Source organism: Lynx rufus, unplaced genomic scaffold, assembly GCF_022079265.1.
Source record: "Lynx rufus isolate CCGP_SWC_20201006 ecotype Redwood Valley unplaced genomic scaffold, mLynRuf1.p SCAF_6, whole genome shotgun sequence".
In the NCBI taxonomy this organism is placed as follows: domain Eukaryota; kingdom Metazoa; phylum Chordata; class Mammalia; order Carnivora; family Felidae; genus Lynx; species Lynx rufus.
The window spans coordinates 25,401,032-25,424,296 of record NW_025814878.1 but is presented as its reverse complement, the minus strand read 5'-3'; the positions used below and the strand labels follow the sequence as shown (position 1 = coordinate 25,424,296).

The 23,265-nt window shown below is 38.7% G+C and overlaps 1 protein-coding gene across 1 annotated transcript in view; it reads left to right on the top strand.

Moving 5' to 3' along the window:
- Nucleotides 1-22,934, top strand: part of EYA4 (EYA transcriptional coactivator and phosphatase 4) — a 57,871-nt gene extending 34,937 nt beyond the window's left edge. The window contains exons 9-15 of the mRNA XM_047102556.1: nt 3,865-3,954; nt 9,951-10,009; nt 10,117-10,277; nt 13,271-13,385; nt 17,204-17,325; nt 19,365-19,465; nt 22,854-22,934. Of these exons, the coding sequence (XP_046958512.1) occupies nt 3,865-3,954; nt 9,951-10,009; nt 10,117-10,277; nt 13,271-13,385; nt 17,204-17,325; nt 19,365-19,465; nt 22,854-22,934 (729 nt within the window). The remainder of the gene's footprint in view (nt 1-3,864; nt 3,955-9,950; nt 10,010-10,116; nt 10,278-13,270; nt 13,386-17,203; nt 17,326-19,364; nt 19,466-22,853) is intronic.
- Nucleotides 22,935-23,265: the final 331 nt, after the last annotated feature.

Below are 23,265 nucleotides of genomic sequence, written 5' to 3'. Positions count from 1 at the left end.
CTTTCTCTCTCTCCCTGCCTTTCTCTCTCTCTCCCTCTCTCCCTTAAAATGTCTTGGGAATAGTTTAAGTATTTTCATAGAGCAGTACACAGAGTAAACTGGCAGGAGTTCAGTTTGCACCATGTTAAACTCTGCTGTAGACACTTGGAACCTACTGGAATTGTTATAGATGTCTAATATGTATCAGGGCTTCCACAAAATCCTGCGAGTGCCCTTATTATCCTGCTTTCCCCATCACTTCATTTCAGACCCTAAACTCAGCACGCACTACAGTTAAACTTAAAAGAGGCAGTAACTCTTGATTCATAAGGTGCCCATAATTCCACAAACATCTAATGAAAATGAGCAAACATCTCTGTATAAAACTTGGGTTCAGTCCAGAAGTATGTTTAACTCTCAAATGCCTGGTAAAACCACGGAATTTCTGGCTCTGGCAGCCCCTTCACAGTAGTCTGGCAAAGCAGAGCGTGCCCGCCATTACGAAGATCCTGCTAAGGCTCCCTCCACCAAACCGCTGGTCCTCTTTCCTGGATTCTTACGTCTGGGAGCTCCTTAGCTGGAAAAATGGGGTCCTGTAATCTGCAGTGACTTAGTAAGCTGCAGGGGATGGGGGTGGGAAGCTCGATATTTGAAAGTAAGCCCTCACTAAACATTCTCTTAGAAACAAGATCAACACTTCTTACAGACATGGTTTTCCTTGGCTCGTGACATGACTGTCCCTCGCCCATCTGCGCCAAGCCTTTGGCATGGCTGACGCAATACCCCCCCCCCCGCTTTCAACAGGCCTTGTTCTCTGGAAACCTTAGTAAAATACAGCGAGTTCACACTCCGGCAAATCTCACACCTAAACTTTCCCAGCGAACAAATGATATTTTGCCAAAATGCCTACTAAGTCCTGGCCCTAGAGTGTCATGTGGAATCGTCCATAGCCTGAAACCCAGTGCACAGCTCCTTCTCGTGCCGTGGGGTTGCATTCCTCCAGTGGGGTGCTCAAATCAAGTTTTCATCATACCATACGGTATGCTTACTTGTTAGAGAATTCTTGTTGGTTTTTTAAAAATTGTGTTCGCATGCTTATCAGATGCACAAAATGCATTCTTCATGGATTTGCCTACCATGGGTAGCGTAGAGAGTTATGTACTTCAGAAGCGTGGAATCAATGAAAGTAGCAATCAAAGAGGAACAGTATGTTTTCTCCCAGCCCCATAAATCTGATCTATAAGTGCAAAGAATGTGAGACATGAATATAAGAAATTCAGTCATTTCATTTAAAACTTAAAAAAGAAAAATCGCCAAATCATAGAAGAATTTAACCAACCGAGTCTCCAGAAGGAAAGTCTTTTAAATAGGACATTTCTGAATCCCCATCTGAAATATATATCTTTAGGGCAGTAATCATCAGAAACATAATGGAGTAGTGTGGAGTTCAGTTTTATTGTCTTGCATCAGTGAACATTCCTCAAAAGCAGAGAGCGTCACTAATGGAATTATATGTTTTCATGCTATAATTACATTTGATTTTTCCTGATATTTCTATAGACTTTTTGTTCATGGTCCCATGACTAGACAGAATATTTACAAGTTTTCCATCCTCAGCCTACCCCAAAAGAGAGTCGGAGACTAGAAATGGGAATTTCTGAACAGAAAAAGACAAATATATAGTTTGAAAAACAATTCAGCCTTCAGGGGTTTTCTTTCAACAACAAAAAACATGAACAACCACAACAGAAATAAGGAAAAGGAAGAACTCTATACTTGAAGGGAACAGCAAGAGATCCCTCTGAGTTCCGAAACTCCTTGAGACACGAACTGGGCACTCCCTGTATCTGTTTTTGTTCTTGAACGAATATTTGTTGGAGCCAATGGAATTTATTTGGTGTTTGGGTATGCCATTCCAAACAATCCTATCACTGGAAGACAAATGAATCTAGCAGTCGAATCCGACTGACTGGAGGACGCAATACCCAAATGCCATCAAGTATGTGAAGAGTGAACATCTGTTTTTGAGAGGAGAGTATCTAACTATGAAATCCACAGAAATCTCCAAGGATTTGGATTCTCTCCAAGGAAGAGATACAAACAATTAGAAAATTGTGTTGACATCCAGCATATTCTTACCGCCCTCTCTTCATCTTTTCCCACCTCAGGTCTCTGCTTTGCTCAGCACACCTCAGTGACCTCTTTGTTTCTTACGACTCAGTTCCTGTTCTCTAGGTTTTAATCACTACAATATATGAAGCTGACACTCACTTCAAATATGTTTACTCTAGGGTTTCCTCCTCAAAGCATTATGGAAGGGAGTATAGGCAGACAATTGGTTGTTGCAGAGGAGGAGTGGGAAGAGAAAGGGCTTCTGCTAAGTTTAGGGGTGTATATGAATCCGGCTTGGCCTTTTGGGTTGCTCATCCTTATCATAAATTGAAGTCAAGTTAGCATTAATTTCCCCAGGTCTAAATACATTTTTTGAAATGCCATTTATTAGAACATTGAAAACACAAGTTTGGTTCTCTCTCCTCAAATCCCTACAATCTGGCTCCTAGCCCAGCCACTCAACCCAAATCACCCTCTAAAGTCTTCCAAAATAACTTCTCAGCCAAAACCAACAGTATCCTTCTAGACTTGTCAGCTTTATTCGAAACCATATTCTTCTCCCTGTTAATACCCATTCTGGCCTCAAATTCTGAGGATTTGTCCCTTCCAGGATTTTGTTTTCTGTGTCTCCAGAGTCATACCTAACCTATAGCAGTTCTCCTTTAGAGATCATTGCAACCTCGATCATTTCTTTCTTTCTTTCTTTCTTTCTTTCTTTCTTTCTTTCTTTTTTTCTTTCTTTCTTTTTCTTTCTTTCTTTCTTTCTTTCTTTTTTTCTTTCTTTCTTTTTCTTTCTTTCTTTCTTTCTTTCTTTCTTTCTTTCTTTCTTCCTTTCTTTCTTTTTCTAAGCACAATGTTTGTACATGAATTACTGCCCTAGCCCTAAACTCTCCTTACTTTTTAAAGTCTTCCACCTCCAATGCTAGGCTTTAAACTATAGTTAATCATGGGAAAGTACCAACTGTGGTCTAGGCTCTGAGCTTCTTGCTGCTGTGTAATATCTTGGTTTCTGTAAACAAGAATTAAGTCACTTGTCTTCTTACTAACCCCTTACTCTCATTAAACTCCTAAAGGTATATATTTTCTACTTAGATTACTTTTACTGAGTTAATGTTCCTTTAGTTATCCTTGACCCTACCCTCTTAATCTCTAGTCAGATTCAGGTTAGACCAAACCATATGCATATCCAAATAAATATCGATCTATATTGTAGATCAAACACAATTGATATTTAAGGGGTGGTTTTACCATGGGTCACCCGCTCTTCCTGGCCCACCTTCAGACAACAGTGTCTGCTCCAGCCCTACAGACATCCAGAAGTCCTATTTTTCTCCCTTTCCTACTTATGACCTGTTATTCTTAAAGGGATGTCCTTTCCTCTTCTGTACACGTCTGCTCCATTCTTCAGTACCCCATCCAGGTATCTTTCTCCGAAAGACTCTCCATGGAGTATGTGTAAACTGGGTCCTATCAACTAGTTTGCTTCCTTCCTCCTCCTCAGATACATATAGATGTACGTGAAAATATATTCTAAGTTGTCTTCATGTGTGTATGAATTTCTGTAAATTCACAAATGTAGCTGTATATTTAGTGTGGCTTGGATTATCCTTTGGAAAGGTACCCTTTTTAGATAATTGGGAAATATTTTGGATCCTAGGTAAAAATCCATACAGTCTACCCACCCCACCACCCACAACAATATGCACTTAAAATATTCTTGATAATAACTAGTCACTGAAATTTTACCTCATTGGATGTATTTTTCCTTTTCAGGATCCCCCCATGGCTGTAACTCTTGGACTCCGAATGGAGGAAATGATTTTTAATCTCGCTGATACACATTTATTTTTTAATGATTTAGAGGTAAGAATTTAAAAAGGTAGGAACTGTCGTATCCATCCATTAAAATGTTTAGATGGTTTCTATACACGCAGATAACTTCAAGAAATCTAAAAAAAAAAAAAAATTAGCTCAAGAGAATAGTAAAAGTTTCTGTCAAGAGGAAAATGTATATACAAATATAAACAAAAGCTAAATTGCATTAGTTAATTATACCTATGTACTGGCACATGTTTAAAACAAAAATATCTCAGAAGGGGAGGTCTGTCTCCTTTGCTGTCTCATACTATACAACCCATTTGATACCCTCCCCATCAGCATTTGCTTTTCCAGGCTACTGTTCACGTTAATCGCTGGACAACAGCCATAGATATTAAGTTTTGTAGATCATCTGAAGCCAAATTTTAGACAACGTTATTGTTCCTTATTTCCTCCCCATGTGGATGAAACGGTGCCAGAGCTATTTACATATCACATCTGACTGGTTTCATTGCGTTTATTTTTTTCTCTTTCTAATTTATCTTTTCATTCCCAACCTCGAAGGGAGAGTAAAACCAACAATAACAAAATGAAAGGACTCCCCCCCCACCTCACCCCACCCCCGCTCCCCGATAGCCTCAAGGTAGCTGAATAAGTACTGTAACGAGGTATATAATCTGGGTGCTACTGATCTAAGTTATTAGGCATTCAGATGGTCAAATTGGAACTAACTGTACAGATTGGGCACTGAGCAGAAGTACTTCTCAGGCACATGCAACTACGCTGAAATATTTTTTAAGTGACATGTTTACATGCACATTTCATCTCATGGTTTCACAACGAAATAAAAGTGTCTATAATCATATTCTAAATGGCAAGAGAGATGATTATGGCCAAACACCCCTTGTACAGACTTTGTATTGGATTTTCCATTAATGAAATAATACTCTTTGAAATAAATATGTTTATCACATTGTTTTTGTCAAGGAGAAACTGTAGGGTCCACAAGCATAAAAATCACGTCTAAGGTTACCTGCCAGCTAAGTGGTAAAACTGGGATTTGAAACTCTGGAGTCTCTCTGGCTCCAGAACACATATTTCTACCCCCATGCCTCGCAGAAGTGTGTGAGAAAGAAAAGCTAAATTATTCAGTGTCTTAAATAAGTTTTAAAAATTGACAAGGTCTTAAATCCAGTTTTAGCTACATTTGAGGCATAAGAGTAAAAATTCTGTGTTTTAGTATCTCCCATAAATGTATGTGTTGGAAATCTGGGTAGTATCATTTTTTTTTTTTTTTTTGGTGTTGTTTTCTCTGCAGTGAGTCACTGTTTTTATTGGATAATAAAATTACTGTCTGTTTAAAGAGGTTTTATTTGTTTTCTTTAATGGCCAATATGAAAGATCAGTGTTCCTAGGCAAGTTTGCCAGTTTTAGATAATAAGAAAAAATAATCACCTCTCTAAAACCTGATTTAAATTAATCCTGCTACTTATTAGTAGTGTAGTATACAGAATGACTTTATTTATCCATTATAATAGAAAACACATTTTAATCTTTGGAACTTGAATTTTTATATAAGATGATAACTTTTAGGTTGGTTTTTCTGTTGGTTAAAATGGATGAGTCTTATTTTTTAAAGAAAATTCTAAGATTATTCATCTTTTTGAACCCCCCCAAAAAAGGAAAGAAAGAAAGAAGAAATTTTATGTGGTTTTATTCAAGTTTTAGAGTTTTTATTTCTTTCATTAATTATTTTTTACTAGAAATAAATGGAATAAATAACCTTTTAGCTTTTTAGTGGCACACTAGAAGCCAGATGGAATAAATTTACCACCCAACTTTTAACAGAATACTAAAGTAAGAAAGCGAAAGTAACATATGATGAATTTGCAAATACTTCTAGCTCATTGGACATGAACATTGGCATATCAGAAGCATGTGGTCACCTATGGTGCTTTAAGAATTTTTATTTTGGATTATATACTATATAAAATATATTTTTAAAATACCCGACAGGATCTCTGGTAAAAATAGTAACTGAGAAAATACTGGTATCGACTTTCTCTTCTGATTATAGCTTTTTAGTGATGTTCTCAAATGTGATAAAAATTCCACTTGACTCAAGCACTACAACTTAGGGTCCAACAGTAAGTACCTAATCAGTGAAATGATTGAGTGTCTGCATATAAGTTAATTAAACTCTCATACATGTGCACAGACATACCCATGACCCCTATGCATGTACATCTAGATGAAGTGCCCAAGGAGACCCAAAGGCTTATAAACAAGCATCAAAACAAATAACGTCTGAACAGTAGCTTTTAAGATCGTTCAGTGCACTTACATATATATCCGCTCTCCTCCTGCATCTGACTTTGAAAGTCAACTTTACTCTCACCCAATTTTTTATTTCAGTAAACCTCTTGTAAGCAAAGATAATCATGGGCTACATAACTGGTGTTAAGCTATTTCTGCTTCTGCTAACAAAGAGGCAAATTCCTCAAGAGAGTAACTCCATCATTCGCCTATTAAGTTTCCTTTTTTTTTTTTCCTGGTGTATTTATCCTCTCAGGGTTCCTTTTCTTAACCCAGAAATCTAATTTGAGACTCAAATCCTTCAGTAGATACTGTAACATATATAGTGGCAGCTGCTCTCACATAATTCTTTAAAAGATACAAATTTAAATCCTAATAGACACTTCTCTACATCCTGCCCAACTGCAGAGAAGGCAAATGCTCATCGTCCTCCTCCTCCTCCTCCTCCTCCTCCTAAGAAGAGAACACTCCCTGTTGAAATAAAATGTTATTTCAGTTAGAATAACTTCCAGAAAGGAAGGCACCGGGGAGTTCAGCTTCACAACAGTGAGAGAAGACTGCTGTGCGGGTTGTGACTGATAAAGATCAGTGACAACTTTGTGGTCACCTTGTAAGACAAAAATAAAGAATTTAACATTAGCATCAGAATTATTACAAATGTTTGAGTCTTTAGACTGAAATTTGTTGAAGCCAAGCATTACACTGTTTTTAGTATTTCAGGTTTGGGTCAAAACGATCCTTGCACAATTCCTCTGAGTGAAAACTAATTGAAGAACAATTATTTAGAATTTTCTAAAAATGTAAGTGATTGAAGTTCAGGTTTCTTTCACTGGACTGTAATCCTCAGGCAAGAGTCCAGAGTCAACAAGCATAGTTAACTAGGCATAAATTTAAAGAGAAGTTCCATTTGGAAAAATCTCAAACATAACTTCAAATATGGAGCTCATGGTCCAGTAAGTTTGATACACTGATGTCCTCAGGAGTGAAAAATAAATCTCGGGGTAAAATGTACAAATTAATCATGTGAGTTAATACTTGAAATGTCAGAGGAGTTTCTCCACAAATTAGGATGAGAAGGTATGAAATATAGAAATAGCTTCTAAGTAATTAGAAGTAAAAGAGTGATTCATAAGGATTTCCCCCACTTTTTTGGATATTTACTTATTTATTACTGTTTATTATAAGACAGAGATGGAAATTTTTACGTGGTGAAAGATCTCAGAACTTCAGTAGAATGAGCAGCTTTACATGATGCCACTTTGATAGTGATTTAGTACACTTTTCATACTCACCAAGAATGTCACCGTCTCTAAATAAAAAAATAAGTCTTCTTTAGAACTATTTTGCTGCCTCCTTGTTCTGGAAGAACTTTATTTCCAATTTTCATGCTAATAATGAAACCTCCCCACCCTTTCCTTGAGAGCCCAATCCAGTAGCCACTACTGTTGCTTTTTCCTATACTTTTCCCTAAGATTTTTCTGGAAGCATAATGCCTCCTTCGGTTAAAGTTTGGGCTGTACTCTTTTCTTTTTTTTTTTTTTTTTTTTAGATTTTTTTTTTTAACGTTTATTTATTTTTGAGAGAGTGAGAGACAGAGCGTGAACAGGGGAGGCTCAGAGAGAGAGGGAGACACAGAATCTGAAACAGGCTCCAGGCTCTGAGCGGTCAGCACAGAGCCCGACGCGGGGCTCGAACTCACGGACCGCGAGATCATGACCTGAGCCGAAGTCAGACGCTCAACCGACTGAGCCACCCAGGCGCCCCTGGGCTGTACTCTTTTCAACCCGTACTCAGTCAAAATGGGGAAAAAAACCCTTTCCAAAAGTCTATCCCACTCTGACACCTGCAGCCTTGGTTTGTACCCCATTCTCTCTCCTCCCCTCCACTCTTGGTGTAAATATCTTCTTACAGTCCTTATAGCATCTGGAATATTATTTTTTAATATAATTGAAATGTTGTCTTAGAAAATTTAAATGACTGTGGTAATTTTGTCAAGAACTGTCATTTGTCTGGACATCTGCCATTTAGCCAACCAAGAGTTGCTGAGTGATTACTGTGTACCAAATTGTGCCTTAAATGGGGGTATATCCAGGTGACCCAAACACCCTTCTCAGGGAGCTTCTGGTCAGGTTAACATTTTGGAGCCCTTCCTTACCCGTGAATATTGGTAGACATTTATTCAAAAATTCCTAAACCCATAATTTATGTAAATCACATGAACCTTCAATTTACCTGGATTTTCAGGTTATGTACTAAAGTTGTATTGATTGGGCTAACCTTATATTTTATATATTTTTTAATGTTTATTCATTTTTTGAGAGAGAGAGAGACAGAGCGACAGAGCATGAGTTGGGGAGGGGTAGGGAAGGAGACACAGAATCCGAAGCAGGCCCCAGGCTCTGAGCTGTCAGCACAGAGCCCAGTGCAAGACTCAAACTCACGAACCACAAGTCATGATCTGAGCCAAAGTCAGATGCTTAACCAACTGAGCCACCCAGGCGCTCCTATATTTTCTTTTTTAAAAGAAGCCTGAGTCAATTAGTTCACCCCAGACTATAATAGGATCTAACATATTCAGTATAGAAAACCGGAGATGATAAATATTTCAGTACCAGGCACTTCCCAGGTCCTATAATGAATATAAATGGTAGCTGAAAAGCCCTTGTTTGATATGGCATCTTATTGTCAAAGTTAATAATTTTTAAAAATTGATTTTGAATAGTAAGTACCATGTATACAGTCAGCATCTGTGAATATGACTGAAATAATTTGAGTAGAGAAAAAGAGCCCAAAAGGCTAAACTTACCTATCCTAAATTTCATAAGTACTCGGTATTTTAAATGCCCTAGCCAGATTCCACCTTCAGATCACATGCTGTTTCACTGGAACTTTTCAGATTATTTGAAGAGAGAACAGGATTCTTAGAACAGCAAAGAATTTAATCCTTATCCAGAAAAGTTACCGTTTGTTCTGAGAACACTGTAACTTAGATCAGGTCAATTATATGGGTATATGTACCTCAAGTTTATTTTCCTCTGAATTTGTAGCATACTGGAGATGGTAAATCTTCATTATTTCCCTTTTGTTTCTAAGTATTGTTTTCAGCTTAAAGATTTCAAAACTTGAACAAAAGTGAAAAAAAAAAAAAGAAAATGCCGACTTGTGTGGTTATTAGCTTTTTTCTGCGTTGAGAGACCAGGACTTTTAAAATAACATCAGCTTGGTTCTTACATGGTATCCCTGGCCCAGCAAAAGGCAGGAAGTCACAGAAGTCTCACAGGGCACCATAAGCATCAGGCCCCTCTGTTGTTGCTCAACAAACACCAAAGAATAGTAACCACCTGAGGTTCGGACCAAACGAATTCTGTGTATCTTCAGATCAGCGTTATTCCCTTACTTAAGTATGCACAACAGAGATGGCTGGAAGTGAACAGCAGTCATTCCTGTAGAGACTCAAAGGTAATTTCTTATCCATAATTTCAAGATTAAAAATCTTTAAACGGCTCTAAAGAAACCTACAGGGCGTATGTTTTCAGACCTGTTTCTATGTCACTCTTCTGGGCTCAGAAGAGAAATGATGCCATTTCCCCAGGCTGGCAGTGGGATGGATGGGCAAATGCTGCCACCTTCTGGCCATAGCCTGGCCAAATGGAAAGCTGGAAAACCCTCCAACACCATACAGACATCGTTTGAAAAACAAGTAACTTTTCCAATGTTTTTAACAGGAGTGTGATCAAGTTCACATAGATGATGTTTCCTCTGATGATAATGGGCAAGACTTAAGGTAAGCCATGCCTTTCAGTATGCTATTTCCTACAGAAATTCGGCTGCGGAGTTTTGCACATGTAATTATTTCTTTTATTTCTTTTTAATGTATTTTGGGTGTTACAGTACCTACAGTTTTGCAACTGATGGCTTCCATGCAGCTGCAAGTAGTGCAAACCTTTGTTTGCCAACAGGTGTAAGAGGAGGGGTTGACTGGATGAGGAAGTTGGCTTTTCGTTACAGAAGAGTAAAAGAATTATACAACACCTACAAGAACAATGTTGGAGGTATGTGCGGCTCTTTAACTCTAATAAAGCTACTGTAGACAGAGGTAGGGTTTGAACTGTAGTGCCGTGTTCCGTATTAAAGGCTATCCTACTCTAAGGTAAATTACCGAGCGCTCATGCTGAACTACTCTGTCAGAATTCTAAGTCCCTTAGAGTTGGTAGCAGAAAAAAAAAATGTAAGTGCAAAATAAAATGTGCATCTCTGCCAAAAGAACTGGGAATTCTTTGGGCCCAGATACTTGGTTAAGATTTACAGCAGGGCATTTCGCTTACCCCTCGTCAGCAGACATTGTTGGTGTAAACCAGACAGAGGAAGCAATTGAGGCAGCGGGAAGACCTGTCTAGAAGCGAGGGCCCCCAGTCATTAGAGCACAGTTGTTAGTCATCATTACCTTTCTGGAATTCTTTTAGAAATAAATATCAACAGTGCTTTATGTCATTTCAAAGACTTAAGTCTGTATTTTGTAATGGCACGTTATCTGACAGTGTATCTTTCCCATGTATAGTATTAAATGTGATTATCATGGGGTTTTTTTTTATTCATTTATTTTGAGAGAGAAAGAGAGAGTGAATATGAGTGGGGGAGGTCAGAGAGACATAGAGAGAGAGAGAATCCCAAGCAGTCTCCACACTGTCAGTACAGAGCCCAACATGGGGCTCGAACCCATGAACCCTGAGATCAACACCTGAGCCGAAATCAAGAGTCGGATGTTTAAGCGAATGAGCCATCCAGGCACCCCATCATGGTCTTTAAATATTCAGATACTCTGTGGGTTATATCTAAGCCATTTTATTTTCATTCATATGTATGGGTGATATTACAACTTGTGACCTCAAAACTAAAATCTTGGATGTTCTTCTTGGTAAAATAAACCATAATTATTTCTATTATTATGATCAGTTGTAGGTCAGCAAGATTCTAAGATTAGCTATGAAGTCATATAAATTTTTTCTCCCAGGGTTTTCTGTCTCTCTGTCTCTCTGTCTCTCTCTCTCTCTCTCTGTCTCTCTCTTTCTCTTTTTAAAGGACGGATGGTTGAGGAGTTTAAATCAGAATCTAATACTGAATGATAAGCTATATATACTTATGCATACTATACAAATGTGTATTTATATACATATCATAGAATACAATACACAACAGTAAGTAACATTTTCATCTCCAGTATATATTATTACACACACCACACATGTCATGAGGGCAGGGCTGTGTTTTCTGTTCATCATGTATCCCCAGTGTCCAGCTAGCCCTAGGTGCTTAGTAGATACTCAGTAGCTACAAGAGAACAAAGAAAACATGTAGAACCATAATCAATACTCACGTTATTATTATTGTTGTTAGAACCAAAAAGGATCTTAGAAACGAGAGATCTGCGGGGCTCCTGGGTAGCTCAAGTCAGTTAAGCGTCCACCTTCAGCTCAGGTCACGATCTCATGGCTCGTGAGTTCGAGCCCAGCGTGGGGCTCTGTGCTGACAGCTCAGAGCCTGAACCTGCTTCGGATTCTGTGTCTTTCTCTCTCTGCCTCTCCCCCACTTGTGCTCTGTTTCTCTTTCTCTCTCTCAAAATAAATAAACATTAAAAAAAAAAAAAAACACAAATGAGAGATCTTCATTTCCCGGTGAGAAATAGGCCCGGCAGACTTCTGACTTGTCCAGGGTCCTGAGCAGACAATTCCGGTTTCCTAATTCACTCTAAAGCTCTATGTAGGACACTTTAGTAAAATCAAAGAAACAGGTGTTCTCTTTCACATCAATTGTGGGCAATATGCTTAATTTTGAAATAATTCCTTTGAGAAATCTGAACTAAGTTTTATCATTCAGACGTGACATTGTTTCCCTCGTGAAGGGTATTACTAGAATCATTTAAAAATGAACGAGATGAGTAATAAATAGTATTATAGCTTTGAAAGTTTGGTGACATGTAAGTCCATTTTTCTGTGCTAATCTGTTAGCATCGCTATATTGAAATAAGGACAAATGAGTTGCTAAAAAATAGAAATTTTGATTTAAAAAATCCTCCACCTGGGGCGCCTGGGTAGCTCAGTTGGTTAAGCGACCAACTTCGGCTTAGGTCATGATCTCACGGTTTGTGAGTTCAAGCCCCCGCATCAGACTCTGTGCTGACAGCTCGTAGCCTGGAGCCTCCTTCAGAGTGTGTCTCCCCCTCTCTCTGCCCCTCCCATGCTCATGCTCTGTCTCTCTCTGTCTCTCAATAATAAACATTAACAAAAATTTTTAAAAAATCATCTACCTGTGTATGTGCTCCTGATGCCCTGAAATACAATTTAAATAAGAAACTTATTTCTGGTGGATTGCATGATCTTATTTTTTTCATAAAAACAAGGGCTTTTGAAATAAAAAAGATAGCATGCCTGCTTCTTCTCTTACCCCAACATTACTGCAGCTTTAACCATTGTTTATAACTGTGTCATATGCTTCCGAATTTCAAGCGCAGTTCTTGCCTTTTTTAAAAACAGAGTATTTGTGATAGCTTCGGTACTACTTGGCAACATAGGATAATGTCATCACTGCTGGTTAAAAGTGGTAATGATTGTGATTATTAAGAAGTGAAGCATGTTCAGATAGCCAGAGTGTTTGAAGTTTGAATCCCTAGACTGGTGAAGCCCCACCTTCTTCTCCAGCTCTATTCTATCACTGTCTTTTGGAGTGGGACCCAGGCACGAAAACTGTCGCAGCTCCGCAGGTGGTGGGTGCCCACCGTGCCAGATTCTAGGTTCAGTGAGTACAGAGACCGAGATCCACTTTTTCACTGTTACATCCCCAGTTTGGGGCCCACTACCTGAAACCTGAGTTGTTCGGTAAATGTTTGTTGGAAGAAGGAGTAATTAGTTCTGAAATGAAGGATCAGTATTGATCTAAGTCAGTCTCTCTCGGCTTCCGATATTATCTATACTGGACAGAAGGGAGGCTAAACTAGGTTTTCCTGAAAACTTTTCATCTGTTGATTCTACCTTGCTTTTCATCGTTGCAGGACTCCTTGGCCCTGCCAAGAGAGACGCATGGTTGCAGTTGAGGGCAGAGATTGAAGGTCTGACAGACTCCTGGCTAACAAATGCACTTAAATCATTATCGATTATTAGTACTAGGTAAGTGGTATTGTTGCAGTTTCTATATTTATTATATTCAGGATGTAGTTTTAATAGTGTAATATGCATCATTTTTTTTTTAATTCCTAGAGTATTTTAGAGTTTGAAGGAACCTAAGAATGTAGTGAATCTAGTATTTTCAATGTACGTTGAGGGGGAGGTGGATGGGGGGTGGCAGCTGGGAGTTGATGCTTCTCAGAATAGCCAGGAGATCCTTTGTCTTTACCCTTCTTTCTGCATAACTACTGGCAGTCTCCACAGGAAGGTCATGTGACTCGCAATCAAACAGGAGCATGTAGTTTACCCACAGAGTGCATATTTTAAAGTGTCTTAGGCCATTATAGATAATATACATGATTTAAATGCAGCAAAATAGTAAGACAAGCCTGTTTGAAGAACTTGTAACCCTTGTGTTGTTTGAGCTAAACAGAGAAATACTGACTTACTGGTACAGGCAGTAGAACTGAATAGACTTCTGACTACATGGGTATGGCGTGTGCCATAAATGCTACCTAATAAAATAATATAAACCTGGAAAGTGATAGCTAGTTGGGGTGGGGATGAATCTTCGCACCATCCTGTTCCCTCATTTTACTTCTGAGTTAGGTGGGCAAGTAGAAGCATGCATAGCAAACCTGTAAGTAGCACACATTCAGAGAAAGACCATGTGGACTGATGGAACCGGGATACAGAAAGCCTTGGCAGGGTAAAAGGGGAGTCCCGGATTAGAGCGTGGAAGTAAATGCATGTGCCTGAAATCCTGCACGTGGCTTCTAGCCGCAACACCGGCAGCAACCACATCGATGGTGGGAAGGATAAATGGGGCGGGAAGGGAGCCGTAGTGTCCTGGGTCAGGCTGGGAAAGCCAGAACAGAGTACTTTGCTTTAGTTCTGGGCACCACATTCCAGCAGGCGCTCGGACATATTTGAAACATCTTGTTGGACCAGCAAAGTGTCCAGAAGAGTTTTTGGCTGTGGAAACCACATAAAAGGAATAGTTGGAGGGAGGAACCAAGGAGTTTAGTTTGAAGAAGAGTCCTACATGGGACACGATTACCGATGTCAACTGTTTGAGCTGTTAGGCCAAAAATAAACATCTCTCTCTGGTCTGTAAAGGAGAGAATTAGGAGGGATGAATAGGAATCCTAGGAAGGAAGGTTCTAGGTCTGTGTAAGGAAGAATTGTCCCACAGTTGAAGCTGTTTTACAATGGGACTTGCTGCCTTGTGATCTCTGTAACTGATGATATGGGGATGAAGGGTCAAGGAGGCTGGGATGTAAGGCCTCCTAAGTCCCTGAAATCGTGTGCAAAATGTAGGGGCATGTGCATTTCCCTGCGGAGGAGGTCAATGGCTTTCATTATTTCTAAAAAAGTTCTAGATAGTTAAAAACCAAGGCTATTACCTTGTTGTGTAGATTATATGTGTGCTATCCATAATATAGAGAGATTATTAGTAAACGCATGGCCTTAAAGCAACTATATGGGTATGTGATTTTCAGAAATAAAAATATTAACAAGGAAAAGAAGGGGAAAAATAAGTCATTACACATTGAAGATTTAAATGACGTGAAATTTGCTAAGCTATCCACAGGGATGACCATATTGGTAATTTTTTTTACAGAATTTCTAGGATATCAGAAAAACAGAGGCTTTTACAAAATGGCAGAATTATATATCAGAGTCTTTAGCAAAGGTTGCCCCCTCCAGCTCTAATTCCTCTCCTGTGAGTATAGTCAAAGGACATACTTAAATGTGTAGGAAATTTTTCTATGTAAGGCAGCATTATTTACAATATTTAGGAATCAAAACCAGTGACTGAGTGAGCCTCACTTTAAAGAATTATGTTGGAGCCACATACAGTCTTCACACATTCTGTCTTGTTAGGAAAAGAGGACTAGTAGACAATATGACATAAATGAATAGGCTCACGATATAAATGAGTGAAAAAAGTAGAATAAAAACTTAGATATATATGAAGTATGGTACTAATGAGAAAAAAAAAAAAACCTGTACACAAATAGAAATTCTGAAAGTAAACACACAAAATGGAGAAACCAGTTACCATCTCTGGATGGCTAAATTATTGATGCTGTTCGCCTGTTCACGTTCTTCTTTATGTTTGTTCATACTTCGCACAAGTATATACAGGCCATATATAAATATATGCGATGTTTGGAATTGAAAGTTACAATGCATTATAAATTGGATTTAAATATATGCAGTGTTTGCCACTTATAAATCTGTAATTTATAAATGTATGCAACGTATGCCATTTAAAAAAGAAATGCTATAACTCCAGTTATCACACGGCGTAAGTGGCAACGCTAGATTTCCCAATATTATTTCGATCCAGTGATGTGTTTGTGTACTATGCCTGATAATCTGCCATTATTTGGGGAGTTTCTTTCTGATGATAGGCAGGCAAATCACTTTTCAGGTCTTTATTTCCTCATTGGCAAAATTAAGGATTGCATTGGTGGTGCTTATTAAAGTTCTACCTCTGGAAGGCTTTGTTTCTTTAGCCCATATAAGTGATAATCTCATCATTTGTCTCCAGGAGTTAGAGCTTCTGTTACAAGATCAGGGTACCTCTGGAAACAACTTACAAATGGAAATGTCTACAAGGCTGTCATTATAAAGATTTTATAATTGTTTTCGAATAAAATGTAGTTTTTCTTTATACAGGATATGTCTAAAGAATATGAAGCATGATATTAAGTGTACTGGGGGCTCAGTATATACATACCCATGAAGAGTTGACACTCACCTTGCTCTTCTGACTTACTGTTGAAACCAGGCTTCTGACAGTCAATCCAGAGAATTCTAGGGGCCCTTACCAATACGTATTTAAGGCTCCTGCTACAAAATACCAGGAGAGAAAGGCAATCCGAGTCCCAGTTTCGTGTGTGTGGTGTGAGCCCCTCAAGGCAGGATGGCTCAATTTTCCCATAAGCCAGAAGGAATCTCTGCCTCACAGTTCCCACTCTCTTGGTGTTTCCTTTATCTCCCTGCAATATGACTGTGAAAGAAACAACTGTAAATTGTAAAATGGAAGATTGTTACTTTCAAAGAGGAAGGCCTGTGGAGATGGATTAAAACCGGGTCCATTAAATGTAGCCCTATGTTGTTGTTGGAAAGGAGATTCAGAGAGTCACGTCTTCTGGACTAAATAAGGGCCCTCTCATTCTTCTCCAGGATCCCCGTCTGTCAGCCCCTTGACTGGGACACTGGGCTATTTCTTGCACAAAATCCAAAAACTACTTTTACCCATCCCGTTACCTTCTTTCTGCCTATGTCCACTACTTTTCCAGGCTCTGAAAACCCTGAGACATAGAGTCTTATCACCCTAAAAAATTACCTCATCTGGATACTTGTAAAACTTAGAGCTAAGCCATCCCTCTGATAACCTTCCCATGATTGCCATTGGCTGAGGTAGGTATTCTTCTCTGAGGTTCCACAGGAGCCTGAGGAGATCCTTATTATAGAACATATTTCATATTGCAGGTGTCTATTTACTTGTGTCTCTCCTATCTCTCTGGGATGCGGGGGGCAGGGGAGGGGGACAAAAACGTCATTCATCCATGACTTCGTTTTGCCCGTTTTCTTCCACTTCCCCCATTTGGGGATGTATTCCTCGCACCTGTCCTGGTACCTTCCAGATAGCAGGCACTCCATGAATAACTGTTGATGTTTAAAGGTTAGCTTATCAGGACCCATTTATTATGGAATTGAAAGGCCACAGTGACAATTTAAAATCTGTGCCATTCGAAATTATTTAGTGTTGGAAAACAACTCTGCATATTTCCTCCCTATCTTAGGAGTAACTGCGTAAATGTCTTGGTAACGACAACCCAACTGATCCCAGCTCTCGCGAAGGTTCTACTCTATAGTTTAGGAGGTGCTTTCCCCATTGAGAATATTTACAGTGCAACTAAAATAGGTAAGCAATTACTTCCAACTCTGTGTGGAATGTGCTCACAGCTGGGTTTTGGGGGATTTCCTTGATATGTCTGTCTGCTTGATTCCCTCTTCCATGAGTTTTGCTATTAGATTGTCAAGCAAATTTGAATGGAGTGCAAATAACAAAGTACCCTGAAACCCAATGTATGTGTGCAAATTTTATGAAAACTGTTGCCCAGTGAAATTCTGAATTCAGTATCTGGACAATTCTATTTGCTTAGTTATGTGTTTGTATTTACACTTCAGGACCACACGTGTTTTCTAAATACTAGACAGTGTCTTTAGCCATGGTATTTAATACCTTAATGATTTAATATCTTAAATATCTTAATTGCCTCTTTGCAGATGCAGTAATCTAGATCTAAGATAAAATACTCTTTTGACATTACAGGGGAGTGCCAGATGGATTGAGTAGGATCCTACACTTCAGAAAAAAAAAATAACAATTTCATGAATTATAACCCACGAATGGCTAGAAATACACACTTCCAAAAATGTTCAATCAGTAACCAAAGACCTCCAGCCTTGTTCATTTGCTTAATATCTATCTGCGGAGCCATCTTGGAGTTTTAACTGCCTTTCACAGACCAAGTCTCTAAGCATCTTTCAAAAACAGAACTTCCTGACTTCTGCTGTCCTGAAAGAGTTAAAAGAAAACAGCTCCTGTATTCCACTGTCTGTCAAGGAAATGACTGGGGAAACAGGTTGTCTAGTGCACCCTGAAGGTCAACAGACTTAGGGTCTGGCACCTTGACAAGAGTTCAGAATCCTAAAATCCCCTACCAAAAATAACCTGCCCTGGGTCTCGCCGAGTTTTGATATTGGCACAGGCAGAAAGAGCCCCCATTTGCAGCTGTTCCAGGAGGATAGTTAAAGAGAGCCAAGCCTTCATGATGTCAATTCCACATTGTCACGGCACTACATACAATTCAGAACCGTGATACCAATCCCATTCACTTCTTACATAAATGTATGTATTTACGCAGCAGGATTAATGTCTCACACTTTGTCTTCCATTCTGGCAAATCAAATAATTTGACACCAGCATAAACATTTCTTCTAGGAAGGACAATATTCTTTTTTATTGGTCAAATTGTTCCTTATATTTAATCTGAAAAAAAAAAAACCACAATCATTCTTATTTTTCCCTTTAAGCTAGTATTTTTTGGAGTTCTGAACTATCAGATTAAGAAAAAAAAATGCAAAAATAGCCATGACTGCATGAACATTCTGGGAATGAAATTCAGAGGATTATGGCAGTGTTGTAAAATGAAGAACATGTAGAAATTCCACGGTGTTATTCTCATAGTGCAGTCAGAGGAGACGGGTGTCACCAGTGCTGTGGCCCAGACAGCACCCTTGGTACAATTAATCTGAACAGACTAGCTCCTAGCCACTTGAAGAAGGGAGTTTTTTTTTTTTGTTTTTTTTTTTATCAAGGTAAATTTACATCTTAGTATTTCCTCTTTCCTTACAGATCAGCCTTCAGTTTTTTTTTACAATACTGTTTTTAGCCGACTTGTCTATACTGCTCAGACGAGACACAATTGATCCGCAGGGTTAAACAAATAGATATTAAAACTCACAGTTGCTTATCAAAGTTGTTCCAGAATTCTCTTGCTCATGTACAAGACGCTGACATTTTCTCTGGGTCAGATGCTTAACCCTACTGGCTTTTGTGGAGTGTGAGACACATTTGTTTAATAATCTGTCTCAAGTGAAGACTGACATTATTCAAACATATTGGTTGATTTCGTAAACCCAGAGGTTGCAAGCTAGTTTAAGTGATTGATGTTCGAGAGAAATTAACCTAACACTTTATGAATCTTTAGGTTAATGAATGCAGTGGCTGGAAGAATAAGCAGTGCATTGTTTTTCAGGCAAGGAAAGCTGTTTTGAGCGTATAGTGTCCAGGTTTGGCACTAACATAACTTATGTTGTGATCGGAGATGGCCGAGACGAAGAACATGCCGCTAACCAGGTAACTTCACTCTGAACTTTATCTCATTTATCTTCCAGGGAAAGAAAGTTGCTTTGAACGAATAATGCAAAGGTTTGGCAGAAAAGTAGTATATGTTGTAATTGGGGATGGTGTAGAAGAAGAACAGGCAGCAAAAAAGGTAACCTGTCTCAAACAATGTTGGTGTGATAACTTCTAATGCAAGCTTTTGTGTTTGCATTCCTGTAGTTTGGCCCAATGGCAGCTTGACAAATGATCTAAATTTATAGATGCAAAGCAGTAAAGAGCATGAGAAGGTCGATACTTACATTGAAATAAACCATTTGGAGTCTAGCATTTTTTGCCTGAAATTTGATAGAAATGTAGGAAAATTCAGTCAGGTTTATTTACGTGTGTGCGTCATGCACACAGATCCAGTGATCTTTAAGAAAGATGGGGGGGGAACCATTTTTAAACACGAAGGTCCACCTGATAAGTTTAATGAGCTCCATAGAAATCACACGAGTGACTCAGTTCTTCCCTTTTTGCTCACCCAGCTTTTATGCCCTATGGTCCTGGTGAACGCCTTGTAGTAAGCGTGTTCCGTGGTGATAAATGCTGAGGCTATTTTTAATAGCTGAAGAAAAACCTTGCTAGCGAAATTAATAAAGGCTGTTGGAATGACGTGTATTATTCAGATCCTTTGGTGCCAACTTGTCATAGAGACTCAGAGGCAGTATGCCTCGTTATCTTCTAGAAGAATGTTGTCTGTTTTAGTGAGATGTCAGTGCGTGATTGCAGCCAAGCAGCTGGCGTTGAACATATTCAGGAGACCTCATAGGCCCTAGGTATTTAAATAAGCCCTTCATCTGGCCCATATTTCTGAAGAAGAAACTAAGGCAGTTAAAAACCATGAAATTATCAAAAGATCATTAAGTGGTCAAAAGATCAAAAGAGGAGTGATTCCAAGATTGGTCCTAGACACCAAACCATCAGTCGAAACAACACTGAGATCTAATGCTTCCTTTACTGAATGACCGCAAAATATCTATCATCTGGCCACGATAAAAATCATAGAATTCATAAAATAAAGCAAAATGATAACTGCTGTTTTTAAACAGCAACACATTGGCTTATCTTGTTTTACATAAAAAGAATGTTGTCCTTATCCTGAGGAGACCTCAAATCATCATCGAATAAAGCCTTCACTGAGACACTTGTATGTGCTGCTGTGTTCACCTGATATCTGTTTTCGAAAAACAGGAGGGAGAGGGCTTAAGAAAATTTATAGCTATACTAGAAAGATAAAAAACGTGATTTATGTTTGTAGATCATTCAAATCAAGCAAAGTGAAGAAGGAGCTTCTACTTTAGAAGGTTTGGTCAAGTATTGGAAGCCGTAATTGAAAAATCTCCTGCTTTTCCATAACCTTGAGAGAGTTGGTGCAGGCTCTGACACCCGCAGAGCTCTTGGTCTCAATTAGCCGTGTCAGTGACCCCAGACCGCACCCTGCCCCCCCCTCCCAGGACGTTCTGTAGAAGGCCAGGGATGCAGCCTCAAGAAACACCACTTTCAGTGCGGACTGCTACATAGAATCCTCCTCTTTGCACACAGTTGAAATAACTTCTGGAGTTTGTCAATGGCCTGAGTCCCTGTTGTTTCGATTTTTCATGTTGGCACCAGAATTAACACACAAGTAGTCAATGCAGCCACTGCCGCACACATTTTGCAACTATTGCAGCTTACGCGAAATTCACATCTGTCTGGGTCAGGGCTAATAAAATTCGCTTTTCCAAACCAGGAATGTTATATGCCTTTGAAAATGAAAATGTATAGAGTCTACACCGTTTGCCCGTGGTGTGAAAACAGGATATGACCCAACAGTTGTCCTCCCCTCTGCTTTACACCTGAAACTTCAGGGGAAAAAGGCCTGACTCCAAGTGGATGAGAACCTGGGTTAGAATGCTACTTCCAAATGGTTGTTTATGTAGGTGCAGTTTTGGTGATGGTGAAGGCTTACAGCTCTGTTTTGAAACACAGGTGGCTGGTTCCTCTAGTATCCAGGATGCATGCTTTTCTTTGGATGTGGCTGTTACCGCATGCGCAGAAATACAAAGTACTATGTCGTTACTATAAATAGATCTGAGCTGAATGGAAAAACAAAATGTTACTTTACGTGAATAGCTGTGCTTTCATTGGACCTAGAAACATGCTTTGTTTTGCAAATTTTAGCAGAAAGTTGAAAGTTTAAGAACGTATAACCACACTCCCCCATAGGAATATATAATGTGAGCCATTATTGTACTTTTCAGTTTTCTGGAAGCTGCATTTAAAAAAAAAGAAAAGTAAAAAGAGACAGGTAGAATTAATTTTAGTAATATACTTTAGCCCACTATGTGTAAAATATTACTGACTCGACACCTAACAAATGTAATAATTACTAATGTGATGTTTGTATTCTAAGTCTTTGAAATTCAGTATGCATTTTGGACAGGACTTGCCATATTTCAAGTGCTCACTAGACACATGGGGTTGGTGGCTACCATATTGGACAGCAAAGAATTATAACAATAGTGATTATTAGTTGAATGTTTAACTTTTATACTATTTTCCCTGTTTTATATATATGGATATATTTATTTCCATTGTATATATAGATATATATTCCATGCATATATATTCTATAAGGTGCCATCAGCCCAAAATTACAAGTAATGCTTGACTTTGTTAATTGCTATAGTGCATTATTTCTTTGTTTTCATTATTGTCCATAATGGAGAATTTTTCAACATTTTTTTTTCTAATCACATTTTGTCATGAAATTTACCACACATATACCGTATCCTGGTATATCTTTGGAGAGCCACAAACCATTGTAATGTCTAAGCATATTTTTCCCCACAAGAGCCCATTATTGTTCCTTCGGGTACATATCGCTCCTATTGTGAATGGATGCCGGAGTGCGAAATTTCTCTCAGTCCCACACTATGAAGTGAGTTAAGTCAGTGCTACCGGCTTAAGTTATTACTTACCCGAGACAAGGAAGAAGATTGATTATCCCTGCATTGTTTTCTACCTTACGTAGTCCAGCTTCAAATTATTTTTTACATACAAAAGAATTCACCCTCTTCCTCTCAAATAGATAAAAAGCCTGGGACTTAGGAAGTGTGTCATTGTCAAAATTTTGTTTCTAACCGAGAGGGGAACCCTAAGGAGTGTTGTGGTTAAAAATCGCGTCCCCTCAGCCAGGGAGGATTTTGATGCTCAGCTTGCACCCCCAGATGCTAATCTTGGTAATGATACATACGTTCCAGAATAAATACTAAGCCACTTCAGAAATTTCAGTATTTGCTTTTATAAATATTCAAATCCAGTTCAGATCTATTTCTCTCTTATTTGAAGACAGTATGATACTGATGTTACCAAGCCTTCAAATACAATCATGCCTCCCTTGAATGTGGGTGAACCACACGTTTCTGTGTCTACTGTTGCTTCGTTGAGACAATAGTTACGATTTCTCTCCATTCCTTCCCCTTCTCTCCCCCGTACCTCCCTCTGTCAACACACAGCACAACATGCCCTTTTGGAGGATTTCAAGTCATTCAGACCTCTTGGCTCTACATCAAGCACTGGAATTAGAGTATTTGTAACTGTGTTCTCTAGCTGGAGATCCATTTTTTTTTTATATATATATTTCAAGTACACTGAATTTTTATGTGTGATTCAATGCCTCTGGCTTTTACACATATAAATTGTCTTAAAGGATGAAATCATATTTGGAATGACAGTTCCAGAATGAAGAATTCAGATTGCTGAATGGAAGTTAAACTTTAGTGCTACAGAAAGGAAGCTCTATGGTCTTATATTTACAACACTTTAATGTTTAAAAAAAAAAAAATCTGTGGAGGTTGCTGGTACACACCGAACAAGTCCTAACTGGAATTAACAGCTTTAGCAAAGAACTCTTACCCTGGCAAAGTA